The sequence below is a fragment of the Pyrgilauda ruficollis genome, unplaced genomic scaffold (genome assembly GCF_017590135.1).
Source record: "Pyrgilauda ruficollis isolate IOZ18807 unplaced genomic scaffold, ASM1759013v1 scaffold40, whole genome shotgun sequence".
Taxonomy (NCBI): Eukaryota; Metazoa; Chordata; class Aves; order Passeriformes; family Passeridae; genus Pyrgilauda; species Pyrgilauda ruficollis.
Genome location: NW_024525490.1, coordinates 11,809,565 through 11,833,977, shown reverse-complemented (window position 1 = coordinate 11,833,977; position 24,413 = coordinate 11,809,565). Strand labels below are relative to the sequence as shown.

General features: G+C 36.1%; 1 protein-coding gene across 3 annotated transcripts in view; it reads right to left on the bottom strand.

Moving 5' to 3' along the window:
- Positions 1-24,413, bottom strand: part of MYO6 (myosin VI) — a 101,820-nt gene that overhangs the window by 27,911 nt on the left and 49,496 nt on the right. For 2 of the 3 annotated variants that reach the window (XM_041477475.1, XM_041477476.1), the window contains exons 9-19: positions 24,242-24,406; positions 19,780-19,860; positions 16,998-17,178; positions 14,728-14,872; positions 8,832-8,989; positions 8,195-8,286; positions 7,638-7,710; positions 6,660-6,787; positions 5,506-5,601; positions 4,846-5,019; positions 1,141-1,179 (exon numbers count right to left, since the gene is read on the bottom strand). In XM_041477475.1, coding sequence (XP_041333409.1) covers positions 1,141-1,179; positions 4,846-5,019; positions 5,506-5,601; positions 6,660-6,787; positions 7,638-7,710; positions 8,195-8,286; positions 8,832-8,989; positions 14,728-14,872; positions 16,998-17,178; positions 19,780-19,860; positions 24,242-24,406 — 1,332 coding nt within the window. Of the gene's footprint in view, positions 1-1,140; positions 1,180-4,845; positions 5,020-5,505; positions 5,602-6,659; positions 6,788-7,637; positions 7,711-8,194; positions 8,287-8,831; positions 8,990-13,811; positions 13,887-14,727; positions 14,873-16,997; positions 17,179-19,779; positions 19,861-24,241; positions 24,407-24,413 lie in introns of those variants that run through there. The other variant, XM_041477477.1, reaches the window with a different exon arrangement.

Sequence of the window (24,413 nt, the reverse complement as noted above, 5' to 3'; positions counted from 1 at the left end):
TCTCCCTTCCCTGATGTTGTTCCAGTCTGCTCCTCTGTTATGACCATGTGAGGTATGGTTTTGACCACTGCTCTCTCTGATCATTTCACATTCATCAAGGATAACATTTTGCCAAGCACCATCCAATTATTCAGATTTTCCTGTAACAGGTGACTACAAATGATAATTTTGAATATACTAAAACAAAATTGGGACTGAGAAAATGTAGTATTAATCCCAGTTTGTAGAATATTCTCTCTTTTTCCATCTCTCAGCTGGAAAGGAAGGGAGCTGGAAGGGAGCTCTACATTAACAGTATCTCCTCAATCATGGGTTAGCTAAACTCAAGAGTACAGCAAGCCTGGCCACATACTTTTTTTCCCTGGACTGTATTTCAGTTCCAGAATGTGCTGGGTAAAATAGATCACCCTTCAGACCGGCCTTGTGACTACAGTAAAATCTTATATGCTGGCTATACTCCAAGCACCTCACTGCTTTTTTTCCCTTGATTTTCTACTCTTTTTTTTTGACAGAGCATAACCTAATATCCGTAATGTGTTAGAACATGTGGTCAAGAGAAACAACACTGTGTTCCTACAACTCCAAATTCTAAAATAAAATGGCATGTTGTACATGGAGAATTTCACAAACTATCTAATTACATCAGCCAAATTAACAAATATTCATTAGGGGACTTAGTTTCTTTGACCACCTATGCATTTACAGCCTATCAAAAAAAGCAAAATGAAAAAATAAATTTTGAATGACTTTATGGAACATTAAAACAATAATTAATAATAAATTACTTCTTAAATACCTTACTTCTAAGAAACATTTCTAAATTTTCTGGAAATTAGTTATCAATGATAACCAATGCACAGAAAGTAGTAAAAGTGACAAAAAAAGGAGATTGCAGCACAGACAGATTTCACATTCACAGATTTTTTAACTTTCATTCTACAACCTTTTTGAAGGTGGTGGGTTTTCCTTTGTCCAGTAAATAAATAACCATTACATGCACAGGAAGATGTTCCCAAAGTGCCATGGAGCTGCAAACTCTAAAGCAATTACTAATCACATTTACTGTAAGCCCTAATATTGAGATTATCTATTTTGCCTTACGTCAGAAAACTGTGAACCTTCACCTGTATATATACTTACAGTACTGTGAAGCTTCTCAAGGAGCAAATTTAGCTGAGTCTGTAAAAGAAAACAGGTACTTCAAGAGCCTTACCATGGCATATACAGAAAAATACACACCAAACAGAGGTACAGCATTACTGCATGCATGTTCATTGTTAGTGAGACAGAACTGATAAACCAAACATTCACCAATTTTAATAGACAAAATCAGGCAAGTGTGCATGAATGGCCCTGAGGAAATTGCTTGTATTTAATTGTAAAACAATACTACATGGACTAGTCACTTATTACAACACAGTTATCAAAAAAAAAAAACATGCATGTCCATTTGGGAAAATAAAAAATAATGACTATGTAATAAAATTATATTAAAAAAATTAGACCAATCAGCAATCATTTTTTAAAAACACACTGAAAATTTTTGAAATCCCAAATTTAATCCATAACAAGCATTATTTTTGTGTTACATAATTAACACAAAATATATTCCCAGGCTTTTCTTCTGGGTTTTAAGTTATGTCAATATTTACCTGCAACAATCCATTTTTATTTCCAAATTTCCAACTTTTTAATTCTCTATTGATGACAAAAAACTACAATTTTAAAATTACATTTGCTGAAGTTGCATTTAAATATACTGTGATTAGAAAAGACTTCAATACTACTATTATTTGGAATCAAGTCTTCAGAATAACAAGAGACTTAAAGCTATCAGAGAAAACAGTTTATAGTTGCTATTGAAAGTAATTGGTAGGGACTTAAAATATTACAAAAACACATCAGAAAAATACCAATATTTTTACTTTAGAGGTGTGCCTGTTTTGCCAGATGAATTACTGCTGGGCCAGCCTTTCTAATTTATTAGAAATTTTAAGTATATAGACTGCAGCAATACAAAATTCAGTATGTCCTAACATATTCATGTTCAGCACTAGAAGCAAAATTCAAAGAATCTGACTTTTGACTATATTTTTTTTAGCCAGATCTTTCAATTACCTTGAATCCAAGAAACAAGATTTGCATGGGTAGTGTGCATCACCTACAGCTGCCAGTTGTCCCTCTGGTAGATAAAATTGGTTTGGGATTTTTTTAACTTAACATGGATATGGTTAGGAAGAGTGCCACAAGAAGCATGACAAACACTAATAACCTCTTGCTCAGTTCTGACTTACACACACTCTTTATATCTCACCTTGATTATAATAATTATGTTTTCTTAAGTCAGAGACACATAAGTTTGCAAGAGACAGGCTCATTTCCATCAACAAAATACACTTTTGCTTGAGGAAAAATACCCCGTCCTTATACTCTGTGATTTGACAAGAAATAAGCCAGAGACATTCTCAGGTGAATTTCTCCAACAAAATGTGTATACAAGTAAAGCATATTGCTAAAGCTACTGCTCTTTGAATTGTCACAATTTAATTCATCATCAAACCTTGAACAGATCCGATGATAAATTAATCATTATTTTCTCAACTGATTAATGAGAATTAATTTTAATTAGTTATAAGGAAGGGACGTGTGAAGGATTTAATAAAGAGAAGTCCCTGCAACATCATCTAATAATTTATATAATTAGAAGAAGTTATGATTTCAATAGTTCAGAAGACTGACTTACAAATTAATGCACTAAGAATTCCTATTCTTAAAGAGATGAAATATCTAGTAAGATAAAAGACCTTATTTTGATGTCATCTGAAGTGAAATTTTCAAGGCTATTAGTGTTCATCAGCATCACATGCTGTGTCTGGGAAGGTAACACTAAATGAATTATTGGAAGTAACACATACATTCAAAATGCCATGAAACTTGAAAACATTGAAAGAATTGAAGGGCCAGATCCAAAGAGGACATTAGTTGTGTTTTAGGTGGAGAGGTGAATACCAAAGTTCCAAAAGGAAATCCAAAAGTGTTCCCCACTAAGCTTCTGCTTCACTTTAAAAATGCCTCCCTTTTAATTCACCCCTCTGTGGGCAGTGGTATAATGCACAAGACCACATCACCTGAAGGTGGGGTGCCAAACCTGAGAGAAATTGAAAATACAGATGGAAGGAAGAGGAAATTGTCTCAAAAGATCCCCCAGTTGATTTCATTTTAAAAATACAGTTTTAAAAAATCATGGATCCTAGCTTCATTTACAGCATACTCATGGCTGCAGGGCATGCTCAGGCATGCTCAGGACACAGCTTATCTGTATGCAACTTTTCAGACTACCAGACGATCATGTATTTTATATTAAACCAATTGCTGCACTTTAATTCAACAACCGCTAGAGAACAGGAAGCAGTTAAAAAGAATCATCACAGTAAAACTCAAGAGAGCAGTCTGCCCAGTTCCAAGCTAAATGCCAAAACCACTACCTTACAAGTCAGGCTCTGTATTCTACTCTTCCTGGCCCCATAAAAATTTTATTTCTGGCTACCTAACCAAACAACTCCAGAAGGGTGTAATGAGAACACCATTAGTCAGACTGACCAATATCTGGGTGCTCAGGAAATAAAACAGCCACAGAACACTGAATACAGTATAGACTTGAAGCAGAATACTATTGCTATAAAAAGCAAGAGTGCTGCTACCATATACTTCCTGTTCCTTCAGCTCCTTCATCTTTAGAGAACAGTTCCAAATGCTAGCCACAAAATATGATTATGCAAGAAGGAATTTATCCTGCAGTCCTGATCCAGTACTTAACCTTGATATGGAGCAGAAATACAGAAACCCTCTTCTGCTACTGGCAGTGTCTCACTCTATGTGCAGGTTTATTGGATTATCTAACATACTTGCATTCCCCAGGGACTGTGTAAGGAGTCTAGCTAGGAATATGAGGTGGGTTTTTGGTGGCCCTAGGTAAGACAGTACACCAAAACTGTTTCAGCACTTGACTTGAAGGCATACAAATCCTTCATTGGATCTGGCCCAGATGTGTTGAAAAGAGCTCTTGCTGAAATTGCTGCAGCTCTACCAACTGTAAATCCATGAGACTGAAAAATTTACCTGCAGCCCACGATGTGCCTGCTTTTCATCTCTTAATGCCCCTATTGTTCTCTTTCTAGCCATCCTGAGCTGGAATAGTCCAGCTAAAATAAAACTGCTGTATGAGAAAAGGATGCAGAAAACATTTGGAGAAGACAAGGTTTGAAGGTCAGCTTTATAACATCAGAAGAAAGGAGAAAATGAGGAGAAGCATCAGATTCAGGTATTGAGAAAGGAAACATTCAGCACAATGAATATCTTCCTGTGTAAGCCATGATTAAGTATATATTTCAGAAAAGGAAAAACTAAGGTTAGGTTAGGTACTGAATTTTGAGAGTTTGGCCAACTCTCTGTAGGGAATCAGTACATCTCCTAGAAGGTATAATTACAATAGGATGGAAGAACAGATTTTGTCACATCTAGAACATTTTCAAGACCACGGAATCCCAATTTAAATCTCAAAACCTTTCGAATAAAGACTTCTATGTGACTTTGAAAGATTCTGACCCCAAAATCAATGTATAATCTCTGTAAGGTCTGCTATGGAAGATACTTTTGACAGAAAAGCATAACATGTATCTTACAATGTTTCTTATCACTCAACAGAAGAAAACCATCTATTTAACCAAATTTTCTTCTGAATCTCAAGTTACTGCTAGTTCTCCCAACCTTAGGTTCCATCAATTCAAGTAACATAAAACTGGCATATATTATAAGAAATTAGGACTCTTTACTATATGATTTTACCTTGAATTTGTTACCCACGCTGATGAAACTGAGTTTCCCAGCTTTTTGTTTGGGATCCTTGTTGTTGTTAGTGTTGGCCTCAAACAACTGTCGAACAAACTTGTCCTTGGATTCACATATAAGAGATTGAAGAGACATGTGCAAAGCATCATTGTTTTTTTCCACAAATTGCATCTGAAAAGACAACCCAAGAGATAAAAGCACATTTGTTTTACTGTCCAAGTTACTTCAGTGTAATTAGAAAACTAAAGGAAACATAGTTACATACTTAATTCAAAAATCAGCAAGAATACATTCACTAACAATACTTTTATATCACATAGTTTATTCTTCTCCCCAGGATGTAAATATCTTTTGACACAAAATTTGCAGTATTGAATGCAGGTTGCGAATCAATATATTCAATACTGACACCATTACCTATAGATATGAAACTTTTACACAAAACACATGTCATTAAAATGGGCTGAGGCTGTATCCTGAAAAGTTAAAAGAAACTGTCAATTCTGTGAAATACGCAGAAAATTAGTTTCAAACTTAAGGCATACCAATGTTTGAACTTCTGATCACAAGAAATTTTGTCATTTAAGCTATATGCACTGAAAAAATATAAATGTTCTATAAAACACAATAAACATAGTGTTCCATAGACAAAATTACCGTCTCGTAGCATACGGCTCCTGCAAAGTGTCTGATAATGAAGCCTTCATCATCTCTGATATTTCTGTGAACAGCCAATTTAGACTTTCTAGGAATCTGGAATTAAGAAAATGAATTACAAAGAAGAATTGCAATGGAAACTAAAAAAAGTTTATTCTTAGAACACCATCTTGATCTGCCAGGACTACTAAGTGTTAAAAATCACATTTCCTGTCAATACAATTGTGCTGTTCATTACCATTCCTGTCCAAACCATGATGTTCTAAAAACCTAATTTCAAACTCTTCCACACTCTTAAATACATTGCATTCAAAATACAAGTCACCAGGATTGCTAATACCAGCCAGTTGATTTCGGTTTTGCCTTTAATCAACATTTTCTTTATCATGAATTTGACAGCTGATGAATAACCCTGTTATATGAATAGGATTAGATGGAAGCTCAAGATATGGCTTTAAACGGTATATCTTTAGAGGCAAGCACCCAGCTGATCATACACATACCATCAGAATGTTTCATTGCACACCAACTGAGGCAAGCAGGACTAAGTGGAAACTTAACACAAGGTAAATGGATGACAATTTTGGTAAATGGATTATATAAATGATGGCTTCCTTTGCTCACATTTTTTCAGCAGTTTTTCTTATTTCAACACAATTCATGGATATAAATTGCAACAATTTGCCTTAATCTTCCAGACAGTGCTACATGTTAAAAAATAAGCAACAAAAAAAATTTTCCTAGTATGATTCCTATATTCCTCTCTGAAGTGCTAGCTAGACACTAGACATGAGTCAAATGCTTTCCAAAGCAAGAAATTTTTTAAAATAACAACAAAATAACTCATTGATATGAAACAAACCTAAATTAAAATGTGTTTTTACTTCTTTTTGATGTTTTACATGTTAAAAAACTTCAAATGCAAGTCAAGAATATGGCTTTATTTTCAGCAGGATATTAGAATTGCTTGAAGCCTTCAATGAACTTTTCATCAAATCTAATAACCAAACTTGTCTTTAAAAAAGAAGTACAGACTGTGCAGACTGGGTGGTATGAGATTTCTTATGAAAGATTTTCATTAAATTGAAGTGTTACTATCAACTGTTCCAAGAACTGTTTCATTAAAACAAGACAGACAACAAAAATAAACCTACTGAGAGCCTGAAATGGTCCTTGTGTTTTTGATGCACAACTGAAGTAAAATGCTGGTCACTTGGTTGGGGAAGACGATTTTCTTCATCCAAAATATCCAGTACACCTATTAATTTTGCTTCAATCAAATCTGTTGATAAAAAACCCCATATATTTATGGAAATTGAATATATCAACTTGTATCACCACTGAACATTACACACCTAAATGCTGACTGATTCTCTACAAAAGTACCTATGGAAAGCCATTAAATAAAATACAAGAAGTCATTGCAAATCAATTCTATGTATGTTAATAGGAATGTATAGGATATCCATCAAATCTAGAAGTTCTAACTCTTCTGGAACATGGGGGAAAAAATCAGGAACCGATTGTCTAATTCTAACTCTTAGTCTCAAGCTGAAATTAGTCATCCAAAAAGTGCCTAAGTCTTCTTACAGTATGATCCTAGGTCTAGCTTCAATTGCTGGGGGAGATTTTTAAGCTTTTCATCCACATTTCACCACACGTCAAAACTAAAAGGTTAATATTTCCATTTGATAACATGATCCAGTGAGAAGTAAAAATTTGTTTTAGGAAAGGCAGACCAGAATTGAGCATACAGTGGTGGTTTCACAACTTTTAACAACTGAATTGCCTTGACCTCTCACACACATACTCCAAAGCCTTTGAAAGCTGACACAGAAATTCATATTCTTGAAACTATTAGACACAAACTCACAGTTTTGCAACTTTTTTTCCATTCTCTATGAAACTGCTCTTTTAAGAGGAATTTTTACTACAAACTTTTTCCTGTGGAAAGGATGAAATTGCTAATGCTTGTACTGCAGAAATGCCTATGAACTCTTACAATTGTGAATTGAATGAGGCTATATATAAAACCATATAATTACTAGTGCCATGCATATTTCACCTCTTCTGCTTGAAGCTTTTTTCCACATGACAGTAACAAAAAGCTTGACAATTCAAGAAGTACATACCTATACAGTCCTGATTATCTACATAACGAACTTCATTAACACCCAGGCCTTCTTTCTGGTAAAGTTCTTGCTCCTGAAATTGCAAAAAAAATAAAAAAAAGTAATTGAAAAGAGAAAACACCACACTTAATTTTTTTTTAACTGAAAAAAAAACAAGAAAAAAAATTATTTTTTCTAATAAACATGAAGCAATTTAAAAAAAATATAGCATGAATCAACACACATTTGAGAATTTCCTTACACAGCTAAATATTTTCCAACTTTAACACCGTAATGATAAGCCTGTTCAATTCAATATTTTCATCAGGTATTAGTGAATCAGGTATTATCCAATCTCTGAATACCTCATTGCTGGTTTTCAAAAATCCACATTCTTTTCTGACACAACAAGATGTCACATAATATGGAAATAGTATATCAACTGATTTTTTTTTTCAAACACAATGTATAATCTTATGAAAAGCAGTGCTTCTTAAAGCATCATTTCAGGAAAAACAATTCCTCAAATAGAACAGTAAAAAAACAAATCCTCAAATATAACATTAAATATATCATACCTCTTTCAGAATTCTTTCATTAAAAAATTGCTGCAGTTTTTCATTACAGTAGTTTATACAGAATTGTTCAAAACTGTTGTGTTCAAAGTACTCTGAAAGACAGAAGTTAAACTTTTAAGATAAAACAGTGTTCCAAGAATGTAACTTAAATAGTAAATAAGAGAAGCTTCGCAATGCTAATATTTAAAGATGTGTTCAGATCCATAGCCATTTCTTTCAGCAAAATGAAATCTTTTACAGATTTCCAAGTTGTACACAAGCCATCTAAAAATACTGCAGCAGATAATATTTCTAAGATAAATGACAGACAGTTGGCAGCAAACCAAATCAAGATGCTACCAGACAGTGAAATTGTACCAATACACCCTCATGCATCCATGCTACAACAGGCTGGCAGTAGATATCAAAATTCTAAAGACCTGAAAACCAAAGGCTGTTCCCCTGGACAAGCATGGCAGGACTAGAGCACATCACAAAACATGCCCTGTTTTGAATTTTCAGTGAGTCAAAGACAGCAAAACCTTTACAAGAACCATCAAGTACAAAAAGAAAACCCTTCCACTCTTCATTACAAAATTTGTTATTGAATCTTTGGTGGGAAAATGCGGCAACTAGAAATTATTTGAGGTATACTTACCAAAACCAGCTATATCTAGAACTCCAATGAAGAAAGAAGAAGTTTCAAATGGAAAACACTGGTTTACCCTTTTCACTACATGATCAAACAGATGACTATACACGGTTTTAGCCAAGGCATCACGAGCATTGTTTGCTTGTTCCACTTTCAACGGTACCCTAAAAAACAAGATACAGATCTTATTTTTCAGAATTCCTTACTGAAAAATGCTGAGATTAGACTCTAAACTTAAAAACAGCCTTTCCAATGCCATAAATTAGGACCTACCCCCCCCCACCCCCAATCTCTAGGCCAAGGCAGGAAACAACCTTGCCTTGTTAGACTATCTTACCTGTAAAAAACAATAACGTTTTGCTACCATCAGTGGAAATGAGATTCAGACACTTTCATAATTGTTTATTAGATAATTAGAAACTCTATGGACAGTTTCCAGAGAAAGATATTTAAAATATATACATCACCATATACATCACCATTGAAAAATATTTCAACTATTTACTTATGATTTGTTATGTTAGAATAAAGCCTGTAGTTCAGTTTTTGCTCTGACACCTTTTCTGCTCCTCACCCCATCACACTAGTGAGGAGGCTGAGGGTGAACAAGAAGCTGAGAGGGGACACAGCTGAGACAGCTGACCCCAACTGACCAAAGGGACATACCCTATCATATGGCATCATGCTCAGCAATAAAAGCTGAAGGAAGAAGAGGGAAAGAGGAATGATTCTATGAGTTTAAAATTTCGTCTTCCTAAGTAACCATGCTTGATGAAGCCTGCTATCCTGGGGAGCTGAACACTGACCTTCCAACAGAAAGTGGAGAGTGAATTCCTGGTTTTGCATTGCTTGCACTTGTAGCATTTGCTTTACTTTTTAAACTGTCTTTATCAAAAACCCATGTGTTTTCTCGTTTTTACTCTTCCCCTTTTCCCTTCCCTTCCACTGGCAGAGGGCTGAGTTGCCCCTTGGAGTTAGACCACAACAGCTTAGCCATATTGCATAATTTCCTTCACCTCCCAGAATTCATAAGCACTAAGCTAACTAATAATTACTATTTTTTTATCTCCTCAAGGATAATACTTCTGATGCAGAATCATGACAGTGATGGAGATCACTTTCTACTGTGACTGGTAAGGCAAAGAACCAGAGTCTCCATTCCCAAAGGACACTTGCAGCTACATTACATTTGATAGTAATTAGCTTTAACACACAATCTTGTCTTCCACTAAGTATCTATCTTATCTTAAGGTAATGAGTACTGACAGAAATCTCAGCTTATAAATAGAAGGAAGGTACCTTTGCATTTTGTTCTGATACGTTTAAGAGATCAGAATACTAATTCCTGTCAGCTGCAGACCTTTTACATAATACAACACATGAAAATCATTTATGTTTTTCACTTACTTTTTAAAACAACATGACAAACAGTTGTACTGCTAGAGCGTGTATTTACAAAGTGGTCTTAGTGTTCAAAATAGCAAGTTCTGCCACTGTTAAAGTGCAATTCTAAAGACTGCACAAACCCTTGTTGTTAAATTTCATATATGCAGCAAACACACATGGAAAGAAAATTTAACCCTGCAATTAATTTTGCACAACTGAAAGTTCATAACCACTAAACAATGCTGAAAATGCCCTGAGACAGTAGATGCACAAGAGCCCCATCACAGAACTGATGTTCAGAACAAGTCGCTTTCTTCTCATTGAACTTGCTTTCCCTCAGCTCTTCCTTTCTTTGGTCTGCACAAAGACAATGAATCTCTTTCTTTCTCTTGTTTCTTGCCTGAACAGGAAAAGATAAATTCTCCTTCCTCCATTTTACCTTCTTTCTCTCTCCTGAATTTATCAGCTAATTAAATGGAATAGAGAAAAAAATTGCCAAATTCTAAGCACGTTGGCAAGGCTGCAAGAAAAACCCTTGTTTGGTCTTCGTGCCAATTTCTTCAGCAAGGTTACCAATGATCTAGAGTTTGAGACCTAGGGGAAAGCATGGATGGGGCAGATTTAGTTCCCAAATATATTCCAGAACAAATTACCTTTAATTAAAAACATGTATAATTTGCCCATGATTGACAACAACTGAGGGAGAGAGCAGGTGAAGCAATATCCATCAATTACTGTCATCCAATATGGTTATTGGTTCATAAATAAAGTAGCCTGGATTAAGTAACCCTACCTAGTTAAATACTCCACATAATTAAAGAATTTAAGCAGCACATTTGTAATTTGAAAAAAGCTAAAGTTCAAAATAATGTAGAAAAGTATTCTTTGAAAAAGTTTTTCCAATGGACACTTCAGTAGCATCACTAAAAAAAATGCATTTTGGTAGAAAATGTACTGCAAAAGAAGCTGAAGGACCTGGAATGATGCAAGTTAATTTTTTTCACATTGTAAAATAATTTAGTTTGTGATGATGGAGTCCTCTGTGAGTTCTCTTGCAAATAAGAAACTGAGCAAGAGAAAAGCACAGTAGCACATTTACAGTCTAAGAGAAGCACCAGATTTTGAATCCTAACACATTATTTCTCTCTGTAAATACACTTCACATGGATGGCAAAAACATCATCCAGCAAGGTAATTATTATGGGGTTTTGGGAGACAAGGATAGATAGATGTAGTGCAGCTGTCAAGTCCCCCAGGCAGTTCACTGCACATGATTATTTAATAAAATCCAGAGCAGTTGCACTTAGCATCACCCTCCTACTGTTCCTTGTTGGCTCCACTGTGCCCAGCAGAACAAAGCCTTTGTTATACTCTGAGCACAGTGATTTCAGCCGAGCTATTTATTCACTGTGACCTATTAGGACTCACATGATCTACTTGCACACAAAAGGTCCCTAAGAAAGAGAGAGAAATGACCAGCTCTTTGGGTTGCTGGAACAAAAAAAACAACGTACTTGTCAAAACTCTAATAGTGATAGCAGCCAAGTAGTTTCTAAACGACACTACCATGGAAAAAATTGTGTCTATGTAACGAATACGTAAAACAGTCCAATCCACTTTTACATGCAGTAAGCCATGTGAGATGACATCGGTGTATTTATTAGAGCATGTCTGCTTTTAGATGCACAAGTTTAAAAAATGCTAGCAAAAGAGGCTTAATGCATTAATCCTTGACATGTTGTAAGGAGTCTGCTGAACTCATTTTTGATACCCTCAAAATAAAACACTGGAAAAATAAGATCTACTGGCATGAAAACATAGCTCCTTGTGTTTGCAGACTTTTGAAAATACACAATGCTAATAACGCTACAGGTTTGTCAGGATAAATTGACTGATATCAGAAAATCTTTACAATTTTAATCCAAAGTAAACTCAAAGCTGTAACAAAAATTAAGAAACCTTCCTTGACAGTGTCTTTTGAGGAGTGATCACATGGTGTGCCTCATAATGGTGCTAGCTTGATATGTCCCACCAAATATTCTCAAAAGGAACATACACAGACAAGCCTTATGTAGGTGCTACATGTACAACAGCCAAAACAAACCTGCTCTCAGAGGCTGAATCAGCAGTCCACTGAGAGCATTTCCAGTGGGGTGCCATCTGAATCTGACATGGATACAATTCGTTCAAAGCCCTTCTGCTTCTATTTAACACTTTCACTTAAAAAGAATGTGAAATTCAGGGTATTCTCAAAAAATGGGCTCTAATAATACTGAATTAGGAAAGCAGAAAATCTTGGTAACAAGATTAGCGTACAAAATTATTTTCAAAAAATTCATGATGTAAAAATCCACAAGATAAATTTCAGTAAAGGAAAGTGGGTAGTAGTAAGCTGAGAAGAATTAAAAAATGCAAATGAAAGATGAAGAATAACCAGGGAAGCAGTAAGTCAACAGAGAAAGATCAGCAATGCATCCCAACTTGAATTAAGTAAAAAATGTTATTGACTTTCAAAATCCGAAATGTTCATATTGCCATGAATTACTATGAGTGCCATCTGTACTGTACAATAAGTAACTTTCTACTCTATTATCCACAATACTGATAAAGCTTCTCCTAGATGAATATATAAAAGATTTTGCTGTCAGTTTAGACATGGTCTGGAAAAGACCACATAGTAAAAGCTCGGTCAATATTTTCCACTGGAGACACTTTTTCCTGCAAGACTGATGTCTTCCTATACATTAAGCTTGTAATGAAGGGGGAAAATTACTTGTAACACTCCGTATCATCTGATAAGGCAGCAAGACAACAATGACTCAAAGTCCCAAATTTCTAGCAACTGCTGGGGGAGAGAGAGGAGGAATTTACACTGGGCAGGGAGAGAAGAATTTAATCTCCAGAAATGGACTACTGAATACACAATTAAGAGGTCTAGATCTTCAGCTTTTAAATGAATGCCGAGTAACACATTGCCCTTTCCTGCTCCCCCCAATGTTATTTATCATTTGTCACTGCATTAGAACTTTTTCCCTTATAATAATTTATGTAATAAATTTCCATAAAAATTGTGAAGACAAAATATGTAAGGAACATAAATAAAACCCATTAATACGGATAATTATGAGTTTCATGTATTAAACATTCAGTGTAATGTAAATAAAGTATTTCCAATTCACTAAAACAATCTGATTGTTTCCACATGTTAATAAAAAGCACACCTGCATTCTTCCAAATAGTGAATGTTCATTAGCTTCCATAATTAAAAGATTGATACATTCAGCTGAACCCTGAGAATTACTTTAATGTGCTCAAAATTGCTTAGTCCAAATTCAGTTTTTGATGTGAACTCCAGAAAATACTCAACATAGAAAACTAAATGTTAAAACACACAATTCAGTTGCAGGCATTTAGCTAGCATCCCTGACAGCTCGTGTGCTAGGAAAAATCTCAGCAAGAGAAGAATTGTGGCGGAAGCTACAGGTTTTTTCATAAGTAAAAAGTAATTGCATTGTCATTTTCATAAAACTCAGTTTTGCAAGAGCCATAAATTTCATGGTTTTGAAATGTTATCACTGGTACCATACATTTTCTTTGGCCTTAATTTGTCTCCATGTGCATACAGAAAGGAACCATTATCTTGCTTCTGTGCCTAGGAAGTTACCTGGATAACAGCTTCAGAAAAAAAATGAAGAAAGACAAAATAATACACTTTCTATCCATGTTTTTGTGAAACATTATTAACAGTCAAGATTAAATGTGTGTTTACCAAAGCCAGAAAAAAGCAGCACATTTCTGTGCTGAAATTTGATTTCAGAAGAATTATAAACACAAGGACACTGATCACTGAGACATTCAGAGTGGATATACTGCCCCCTAATTAAAGCATCCCAGCCCTAATTATTACAGGGCAGCACTCACGGGAGCATTGTGCAGCCCTCACGAGAAAGATTCAAGTGTCTCCTGAAAAGACTTTAGGCACCACATTAACATTCCTAGATAGAGTGTATCTGATAAATCTTTTAGCATATCAAATTTGCTGTGCAGGCTGTGGATTTAACCGCCCGACTGCTATACTTTCTTTGGCCACACAGTGTACTCACTGACACACGACAGATTTTATACAACACAGGAGTTACTTATTCGAAGTGCTGTAAGCCTGCTAGCCTTCAGCACTGCGATTTCTGTACGACCATGGGGGTGCCCCTGTGCTCGGTGAGGCATTAAAAAAGCGCTTTAGACAGCGGCGCTCGGTGCGAGCGCACCGCAGTTAAACCCTGCAGCTGCTTACGGAGCTGCGTTCCATTGTGCCGGTGGGTGAGCAGGGGCGGCATGGATCCGACCCCAGCGGGGCAGCGCGGCCGGCCCCTCACCCCCGCACCCCTGTTCACCCCTGCAGCTGGTTACGGAGCTGGATTCCACTGAGCCGGTGTGCTCACCCACCGGCACGGATCGCACCCAGCGCGGGCGGCCCCTCACGCCCGGCCCCGCCCCTCCCGCCGGTGCCGCCACTCACTTGATGACCGTGCCCTTGGCGCCCCCTGCCGTGGTGAGCATGACGCGCGAGGTGAGGCTCCCGCGCAGGTCGTCCTCGTCCAGGCCCAGCAGGGCCGCGCAGCGCTCCAGCGCCGCCTGGCTCCGCGCGCGCGGCGTGCAGCCCCCTGCGGACACACACCGTGAGCAGCTGCCCTCAGGGGAGTCTCCTCTGCCCTCACAGCAGTTCGGTGCCAAGAGGCAGTTCTCAGAACCCACGGAACCCCCTCAAAACAAACACAAAAATAACACCTCGCCCCAAAAACTACGCATGAAATTCTGTATTTCTAGAACACTGTCCAGGCTGCTTGTAGGGAAGAACTATCCCAAAATGCAGAAGTGCTAACCCCTACAAGCTAACTCTAGTGACTTAAAACTTTTGAACTTAGATGCTCCTGTAATCCTCCAGGCTGCCTTGCTATGCAGCAGAAGTGGCTGCTAGGGCAGGCTCCTGGCACTCGGATTTTCCAGATAAGGCTGTGTGCCCGTCCCAGGTGAACAGCAGAGAGGTACACTCCCTGCTGCTCTGCAGCTGCCTAGGCGCCAGGGCTGGGCCAGCAGAGATCTCCAAGTGGAACACCACCCGCTTTAGTAAAATCTAGCACTTATTTACATGTATTTCCTGGTGCTTGCAGTAGAGCAGCAACAGAACTTTAGGGGGTCTCTGGTGAGAGACTGCCTGCAACAGTTCGAACACACACCCTGTGTGTAGACACACAAGGTAAGGGAAAAACAAAACATATATTTGGAATTTAGAAGTTCAATACATCAATTGACATTTTAAAGTTCCTTTACATTTTAGAAGATCTATAATTTATTCCAGAAAAAAAAATGGGTCTGAATTTCAGTATTTAGAGGACTTAAGTTCTCTGGTGATGTTCCCTTCTCTAAACCCTGACTTTCCTTACCATCTGTGATTCCCGCTCTTCTCATTCATTTCCTCCTCAAACTCACATCTGTGCCTCTTTCACTGTTCAACCCTGTCAATGCCTAAGTGACAACTCACAAAAGGCCCAAACAGGGAAGCTCTCTGGGAAGCTTACTGGTTTGAGCTACACAAAGCCACTACCCATCTCTACACCTGCATCTGCCCAGATTCATTCTCATTAATCATGTTCATTTCCTTCATCTTTGTGAAGATGGCAACAATGAACTGACACTGGGGAGGTTCTCATTTGATCCAGAGTAGAGAGTGGAAAAAACAAAAACAAAAATAAAAACAAAAACAAAACAACCCACCTCTGTGCCAACCCTAAGCTACCCAGTCTGAATTCAGCACTGGCCCTGATTTGACTCATGGGGACTGGAGCCCACCCATGATCTCTTCTGAACAAAATGTTTTGTACAGTACTGTGCTGATTCTGCACCCAAGTACAAGTCAGGAGCTAGTAAACCTGTAAGGTTAGCACTCATTTAATTCATCATTCAGAACACCTTTTAAAATGTTCTTTGGTCTGTTCTTCCAAACAACTGCACCAACAGCTATACATACTGGAAGTAGGACCAGGAGGAACCAATTTCACTCTGTCTTGCAACTCAAGATAGAGTTACATACTTATGTTGTCTACTATAGTTGTATTTGTAGTACCTCGAGACCCAGGGGAATCAGTCCTTCGGGAATATGTGGACAGCAGTTCTCAATTTAGAGAGGCTGATTTCAGTAGTAAGGTAATGAGGGCAATTCCCAAATCATTAATTCTCCTTCATCAATCTTCATGCATATTCTGCAATTAAGTCCCAACTACACTTGTACTGCTTCATCTTGTGAGCAATGTCTTAAAATTAGGAAGTTATAGTTCCTTAGGTTTTTGCTGTAACTTTTTTTCTTCATCTCAAAATACTAACACGATGTTATTTTTGGAAGCCAAAGGACATAATGCCTTTCCCTACAGATGGAGTTGTTAATTTCTAGTGTCAAGATATTTTCATGACATTAGAGAGAAGTTGGACTTTAAAGCTACCATTAAAATACAAGTATTGTTCTAAGACACAAAGTGGCTCTTTATATCAAACTTTTCACTGAACAAGTTCTTGAACAATTTCAGTGCAACCCTATTTGCTTTCAGAGCACGTAAAGAAGTACAACTTTAAAACAGACAGGTAAACTTGACTTCGAAATGGGGTGAATTAAGATTGAATTACTCATGAACACAAAGAAGCTTTCAAAAGCAGTAATTCACATGCAAAGGGAATGTCTCTAATCAAGAGGCATTTTCAGTATTTTTACGAAAAACAATTTCTATTTCATCTAACCTGAAGTACTCCCAGCTTCCTCAAAATCGATATTTCCAAGGTGAAGGACACCAGCCACTACTCTAAAAAGATCAAGTTTTTCTTCATCATCCAGTCCAATCTTTTTCATTGCTGTGCACATTCTGTTGAAGTCTCCATGATCATCTAACAGTGGATCCTTCAAGGAACCTTCTTTAAGATACTATAAAACAAGAAAAAAAAATTCTATGTAAGTGCTTTAGAGTAAACGTAAGCAAATATTTCCAGTCAAGAATAAGTCATATCAAAATGCATACAAAGCATGCCAAACTAAATAGAGATTCGAGTTCTTCATACAATATAGGCTTCGCAAGAACCTTTATTTATTTTAAGTTGTTGATACTTGGAAGCATGATCTTCAAACTTAAATTTTACAGCAAACTTCAAACTATCTTCAGAAAGCAGAAGCTAGAGAGAATGTGACTGCTAAGGACAAGGAAATATGAGATAGTGAGCAGGGAGAAGGAAGACTTTGGCTAAGGAAGCTATTGGAGCATTTAATACAAAGGAATCCTTCTAGCCCCAAGCAGCTGAAAGAAGATGGAGGTCTTTGCAATAGGATGACAGAAGGCCAGGACAAATCAGAACCAGGAGAGTTATCCCTATTATAAACAGGCTTATTTAGAGAAATAGACTAATTAACTTCTTGGTGTAATTAAGAAACAGTAAAGTTGTTTGTAGTGGTCTATGGCTTAGAAAAATACTAGCTGTGTTCTGAAATACTAATTTAACATTTTGCTGATTTTTCAAATTTAAATACATTGAAAGCTATTTTAGCTATAAACCAGTTTAAATAGTAGAAATTAACACATCTGCATGCAGTCAAGAAACTATATGAGCATGCACAGACTGAGCTACATTTTTACACTTATTTTTAAATGTTTTCAATTAAAAAGAATAACTGAATAAAAGCCTTGTTAGTGTCAAATAAGCTAACATGATTTTTATCAAAACAACACACCACATGCATCTGAAAAATTCACTTCACACAACATGTAGGCACATCAATAACATTAAACTACATGTTAGTTATGTAAAATGATCACCTCATCTTCCTGATAAGGAAAACACAAAAATAATTGAAGTATTAATTGATTATTCCAGCTACTTTTATTCAAAAAAACAATCTTAATATTTTTTATAAAATGACAGCAAATACTATATTTCCAATTTAAAAACCTGAACAAGGCAATATATTTCCTGTTTAAATAGCTATAGTAGGTTTAAATATCATTTAACTTTGATCCTTTATTGAGCCTTCAAACAGATATGGTAGTTACATATAAGTATTACAGTATCATATGTTCTGCTACTTCATGTCATACATATTTTCACAACTATTCTCTTGAGTATGTTTTTAATTTAGACAAACACATTTCAAATCAAGTCTTCTCTTATTTCAAGTCCATCAGAGGGCAAGTTTGATGACAACACCCACCTGTAAGTCACATCAATAACAGAAGATAGCACAGGTTCATCTTCCAGAAGAAAAAATAAGTGAATGTTGATACTCTATGCCTATTCACTGCAATTCTTCACGAAAAGCAGATTGGGTAAACTGAGGCAAAATTCCCCAATGCTAGCCTATATGCTTGACAAGAATGAAGTATCTAGCAGCTTTCTGCCTCACAGTGATGTCAAATAAGTATTTTTGTATCTGACTCTCCACCATCCCTGATTACAGAAAATAGCCTACATTTAACAATAGAGGTCAGGACTACATGCTCAGTGTTACAATAATACAACCATTAGAAATCCAGGGGCAGACTTGACAATGTTGACTTAAGGAAAGGAACTATCTGAATAGTCTATTGTAGTTGAGCACAAGCTTCAAGACCAAGTTATGGAAGAGATGGCATGGGCACTTGGTGGAATGAGGCTCTTAAGTTATTTTTGTATTTTTGTCAGATATATATATATAGCTTACCCTGCTACTGAATCACAAATATGGATTTTATTAATATTTGAAATACCTTCCAGCTACACAAATGTGAATTTCATACTTTGAGTTGATGAAAATTTTATTAGAGAACAGAGTAGAAGTTTAATTAAATGTTTTAACAACTTCCAATTCATATATACTATCAATTCAGAACAAATTCTTTCATATCCTCATGTGAACAGCTCAAAGGTTTAAGTGCTATAAATTCTGGTAATTCCAGTTCTAAAAAATGTAAACAGACATGGAGCAAGAAGGTATAAATGTTTTGAAGCTTCAGACTTTCATCCAGGAAATTCCATGCTCTGGCATAACTAGAAGTTAATAGCAAGGGGAAAACAAAAACCTTTAAAGTTCACTGAGGAGGAGAATATAGTCATGGTTAGAAGTGAGGTTGCACTATTGATTTATAGAACAGTTTGGAGCATCATTTCAAAACTCCAGGTAGTAAAAATGGCTCCAGAAAAACATTGCTTCTGCCCTGTTCCTACCAGTAGTTAAGATTTTTTAAAAGAAAATTACAAAAGTATTAGATTTTTGTTTTCCACAGAAGACAAGCAGCATCAATGTTATGTTATTATAAGAATGAAGGGGGAACCATTTTATATATGTTGTTCCATTTATGGATTTTATGATGCATGTTAAAATGTATTTCTAGGACTGAACTCCAAAGCAGAGTTCTGAATACAGCAGCTTTAAGAGTACCCTCTTAGACCTATAAAGATGTGTAAAATGAACATTTCATTCCATACTATAAAACTGTAATCACTTTCAACTCTATCTCCATTACTTAACAATATAAACTAACTGAAGATAAAAACATACCTCAGGACTCTTGCGATTTTGCAAAATCTGCTTGTCTGTTTCTTTATTAGCAAAGAATCTGGTACAGCCTCGATTTAAATACTGTAACAATAAAAAAAGTGGAAACACATAGTTAAAGATAGAAGTAAGGAAAACATATGCTTTTATTTAAGGCTTGCCCTCCACGGTTTGATTTAACCATTTGATACAAAAAACATGATAAGTGTTCATAATTAATTCCTTGGAAATGTATTTATTTTCATCTACAAAATTAAAGAACTGTTACAGTACCAAACTTCCATTGAAGGTTTCTTGATTTTGACAACTAAAATTATTTTTGACACAATGGAATATTCATTAAACTACACAATATTTTCTTATTTTTTGATTCTATTAAACCTATTCAAGGAGTCCAGGATTACAGAAACAACAGAAACAACAACCAAAAGAATTAATTTTCTGGCCTACATGTAATATGAAATTACTAATTTTTCCTCACCAAATATTTCTTTAGGTATGAGGAGACATAGTGTATTAAAAAGCCTGAGTAATATTTAAAGCTTATAGCATAGTCTAAGCAGAAGCCTTATTTCAAACCTGGCTTCTGATACCTACCTTATGTTGTATAGTAATCTCAGATTTACTGTTCAGTAAATCAGACTGAATTTAGATTTAAATAATTATTGTTGCTTTCAGCAAAATGAGATCACCAGCTTTTCCTTTCTGATTTGTTCATCTGAATGTAATAACTCTGTCCAAAAGTTTGGACAGAGCCCTTTGTCTGAAGGAAGTGAACTGATTCTTTACTCTTTGATTGAACAAAGATGTTTTCTAATAGGTGAACACACACAATCCTACTCTCTGATTAAAATTTACATGCAAAATTCCAAAACCTCAAAATATTCTTCAAAGCATTCCTAACAGCAGAAGAAAACTTGGTGACAAATTTAATATTAAAACAAAGTGACAACTGTTCAAAGCTAGCTTAGTGTTTAACAAAGTACAGAAGTTTTCTTTATCAGGCAATAAGAATGCAAATCACAGTGTACTTTAAACACAACATATCCCTGTATTGCAGCATTAGTAACACAATCTCAGAAACTGGGGATGGGAAGTGAAAAAGGTCATACTTTTCAAAAAGAGAGCATGGAAACTTATCTGACAGGTTGAGAATGTGAACCAGCATGGTATTAAATTATAACCTACATAAAAGACATTTAATCACAAGATAATGGCTTTCATTTGAAAGCTAAAATTTGAGTAAACTAATATATTAAATTAGAGAGAAATTATATTTTCAAAAGAACACGAATACACAGTTTCAGGTTATCATGCAGTACGTCTAAATACCATTGAACTTGGGATTTGGTTTGTATGGTTTGCTTGATTTTTTTTTTTTTTAGTGAAGTACAACACACCATTGTAACTTCAATGACCCAAAAATAAGACAATTTCACTTTTCTTCCTGAAATTTAAATGAGAAAGATGGGGCTTTTCCTCCCCATCTTCTGTTCTCCAGGTATAGAATTACTCCAGGTACAGATTTACTGTGCAGCTTTGCTTTCCCAGCCATGTGATTCAGTCCAAGGCACAAAGACCTACAAGGTTCAGCACAGGATTTCCTCATGACCTTGAATTTCTGAAAACTTCTGCAGGGCAACCTAAAGCACAAGCTCCCAGGACTGCACGCTTTCATGTGGGTTGTGCTGGAGAATGGGTGTGTAAGAAACCTGCAGAACTGCAGGGCTATTTGCATAATCCTTGGCCAAGTAAATTCTCACTTCCCCAGGGAACCTGCAGGGGAAGGATGAACTAATATAGAGGTAATGGCCATCAGCGCTGCTGCAATCCAGAGGACAGGTCAGGCAGGTGCAGTCAATGCAGTGGTTTACATGCCCAGAGCAATGTGTCCCTATGCCATGATGGCCAAATGGATGGGGAGGAGATTCCAAAGGATCACTTAAGTCAAAGAGAAGCAAGCCCAAGGATTAAAGATAATTAAGTTATCCTTTATGATTTAATAATTTTTTGCTTCTTTGGGGGAAAAAAAAAAAAAAAAAAAAACACCTTAAATTTGAGATGGTCATATTTCTAACAAAGCGTACTTTAAAGAAACAAGGCTTGAGTCTTAGAAGTCAAAGTGGTCCTAATTTGCACTTTGACTTGATAAGCCATAAGGCTTAAGACAAGGGGCACAATAGGGCCAATGCAATGTGACTTAAGGGATGGGCTTTTCTAAATAACCAATTTTAGAGTTTGAGGTTTTTTATTAATGTCTTTCTTGTAAAAAAATTCGTACTGATTGGAAAATACTGATCAATCATCAAACTTTGCCTTGTGTAATATCACAATCTATTATCAAAGGCTTGAAAGATGCCATTTCTATGAATTCTGAGCCAGACATGCAGTGAACAAAACATGGTAAAAAAAAATGACACAAGTGTGCTTATTCAGAGCCATTTTGTGATGAAAACTGAAGTAGCAAATGAGAACAAAGAACACAAAAATCATCTTGACAAAAGAAATGCAAATTTAGGAGGAAAATTATCTTTTACAATTTTGTTTTCCTAAAAATCTTCCATAAAATAGTACTTGATAAAAATGTAGTGGAATATGGGTAATAAACTTTAAGAATATTTAAATTTATTTACAAGCTTAAAAAGATGAAAAATATCTTAAGATTTTGTTTGTTTGGTTTTTAATTAAAGATATGTACTTTAAGGGAGAGAAAAAAGCTGCTTTAAACTTTTATAATTTAACATGCAGAGTGGACCTTTCACGTGCAAGAAACTCAGAATTCAAATACTAACTTACGGTAAAGCAATAAAATCCTTAATGGAAATTAAAGTGCCTGCTATAGTCTTAGTAGAAGTCAAAAAAAGGTCACAGCATGACAAGGCTGGTGTGACTACAAACTCTTTATACATGAAATATGCAAGAAAATGTCATCTGTAAAAGAACTCAGGCTGTTAAGTACTATCCTGCATCAGCCTGATTTTAAGAAGGTTTTAAGTCTGACCCTGACATCTACAACCTTGGGTTCTCTCATGAGCAGAATTCTTGATTTTAAAAAAAACTCCAAGAGTGGATAGGCAGCATATTCTAGAAACTACTATTCTATTAACTTCAAGAAATAAATTTTAATGGAAAAGTAGCTGCACAATAAAAACATGTACTTGAAATCATTTTAGCTTTAAATCTTACAAGAGAACGAGAGTACTGCACAGAGTAACTGCAGAGTAAAGAAGAAAGTTTTGAAAACTAACTTCACATTTTACAAATATAAATGGTGTTGGGTGTTCTTAAGTATTGTGTTTGTTGAGTGTTTCAAAAGAAAAACTTGCCTTCTAGGGAATGGACCTAATAAGCATCAGAACAAGTTTCCATCACACAGGTGAGTACAAATAGAAAAAATATAAAAAGATACAAACTAAGTGTTTAAAGAAATAATGTAAGATCTGTGAAGACCCCTAGGAATGCCTTGAGAAATTAAGGAAACTTGTCCTGGAATACTGTCATGGGTTTTAGACAATAAGATCACCTTGATAGCACAGTACGAATGTACAATGCACACAATGTGGAAGTGCTGCTCTGTAGCCATTTCCTGACTCATCCATAAGGAGAAACTGACTTGGCCAAGCCAAGAGGCAGCAGCTGCCTGTTTGGTGAGCAGGGTACCCCACCTTCCCCACAGCCAGTGCACTGATTTAGGTCTCACCTGTGCAACCCCCGCTTTGCACAAAACTGGCAGGACATTTGTATATTTAAAGCTTCTAGCCCTCTGCTGAATTTTGATGGAACTGAGTGCAAAAGGGAAAGCAACAGATAAGCACAGTCCAAGTTTTATTTAGAACTCCAAGTAGGAAGATCAACCAACAAAGAAAACAGTCAGCACAATAACTTAATTCTTCGTTTGCAGTGCTTCTCATCTTGTTTAAGATCAAGGAAGTCTAAAGAAATGATAGTCATTTAGCTTATGTCCTTGTAATTCCACATTGTTGTATTACAAAACCCTTCAAAACCCAAGAGATTTGGTCTGTGTATTTTAGGAATACACAAAATTCTGCTTCCATAATGTTCCAAGCCAAATATAAGGCAAGAAATGGTGAGAGATGGAAACAAATGACAGAACACAAGCAAAGAACTGATTGGTGTTTACCAGGAGATTTGATTTGCACTGAAGAAATTCACGCTTTACATCTCTAGAACAGCCCATAACAACATTACTAACAGCTGGGTATGCAACAGTACATTTTCTGGAAAAGCACAGATTCATGAATTTTAAGACAGAGAAAAAGTATAGGAGTTCTTCCAGTAAAGAAAAATGTCTTGATTCCAAGATCAAATAGATTTAACAAAAAGAAAATCTGGGGTTTTTAATGAGTCTGTCAAAGATAATAAATAGAGATTTTAATATGATCTGTATGAAAAATCCATATATGACGATATGACAAGCTTTACAAATGCTGACTCTGCTACTCACCCTAAAGTTGTCAGGAGAGCTTAAATATAGCTTTTCCCTAATGTCTTCTGGAGCACCAGCACAAAGCCTGTAAAAGATATGATAATTCCTCTCTTCTTTGCCTTGCACACAAATCCTAGATTTCTCCAGAAGGTAGTGTGACACAAATCCACCAACCACCGAGTTCTAGGAA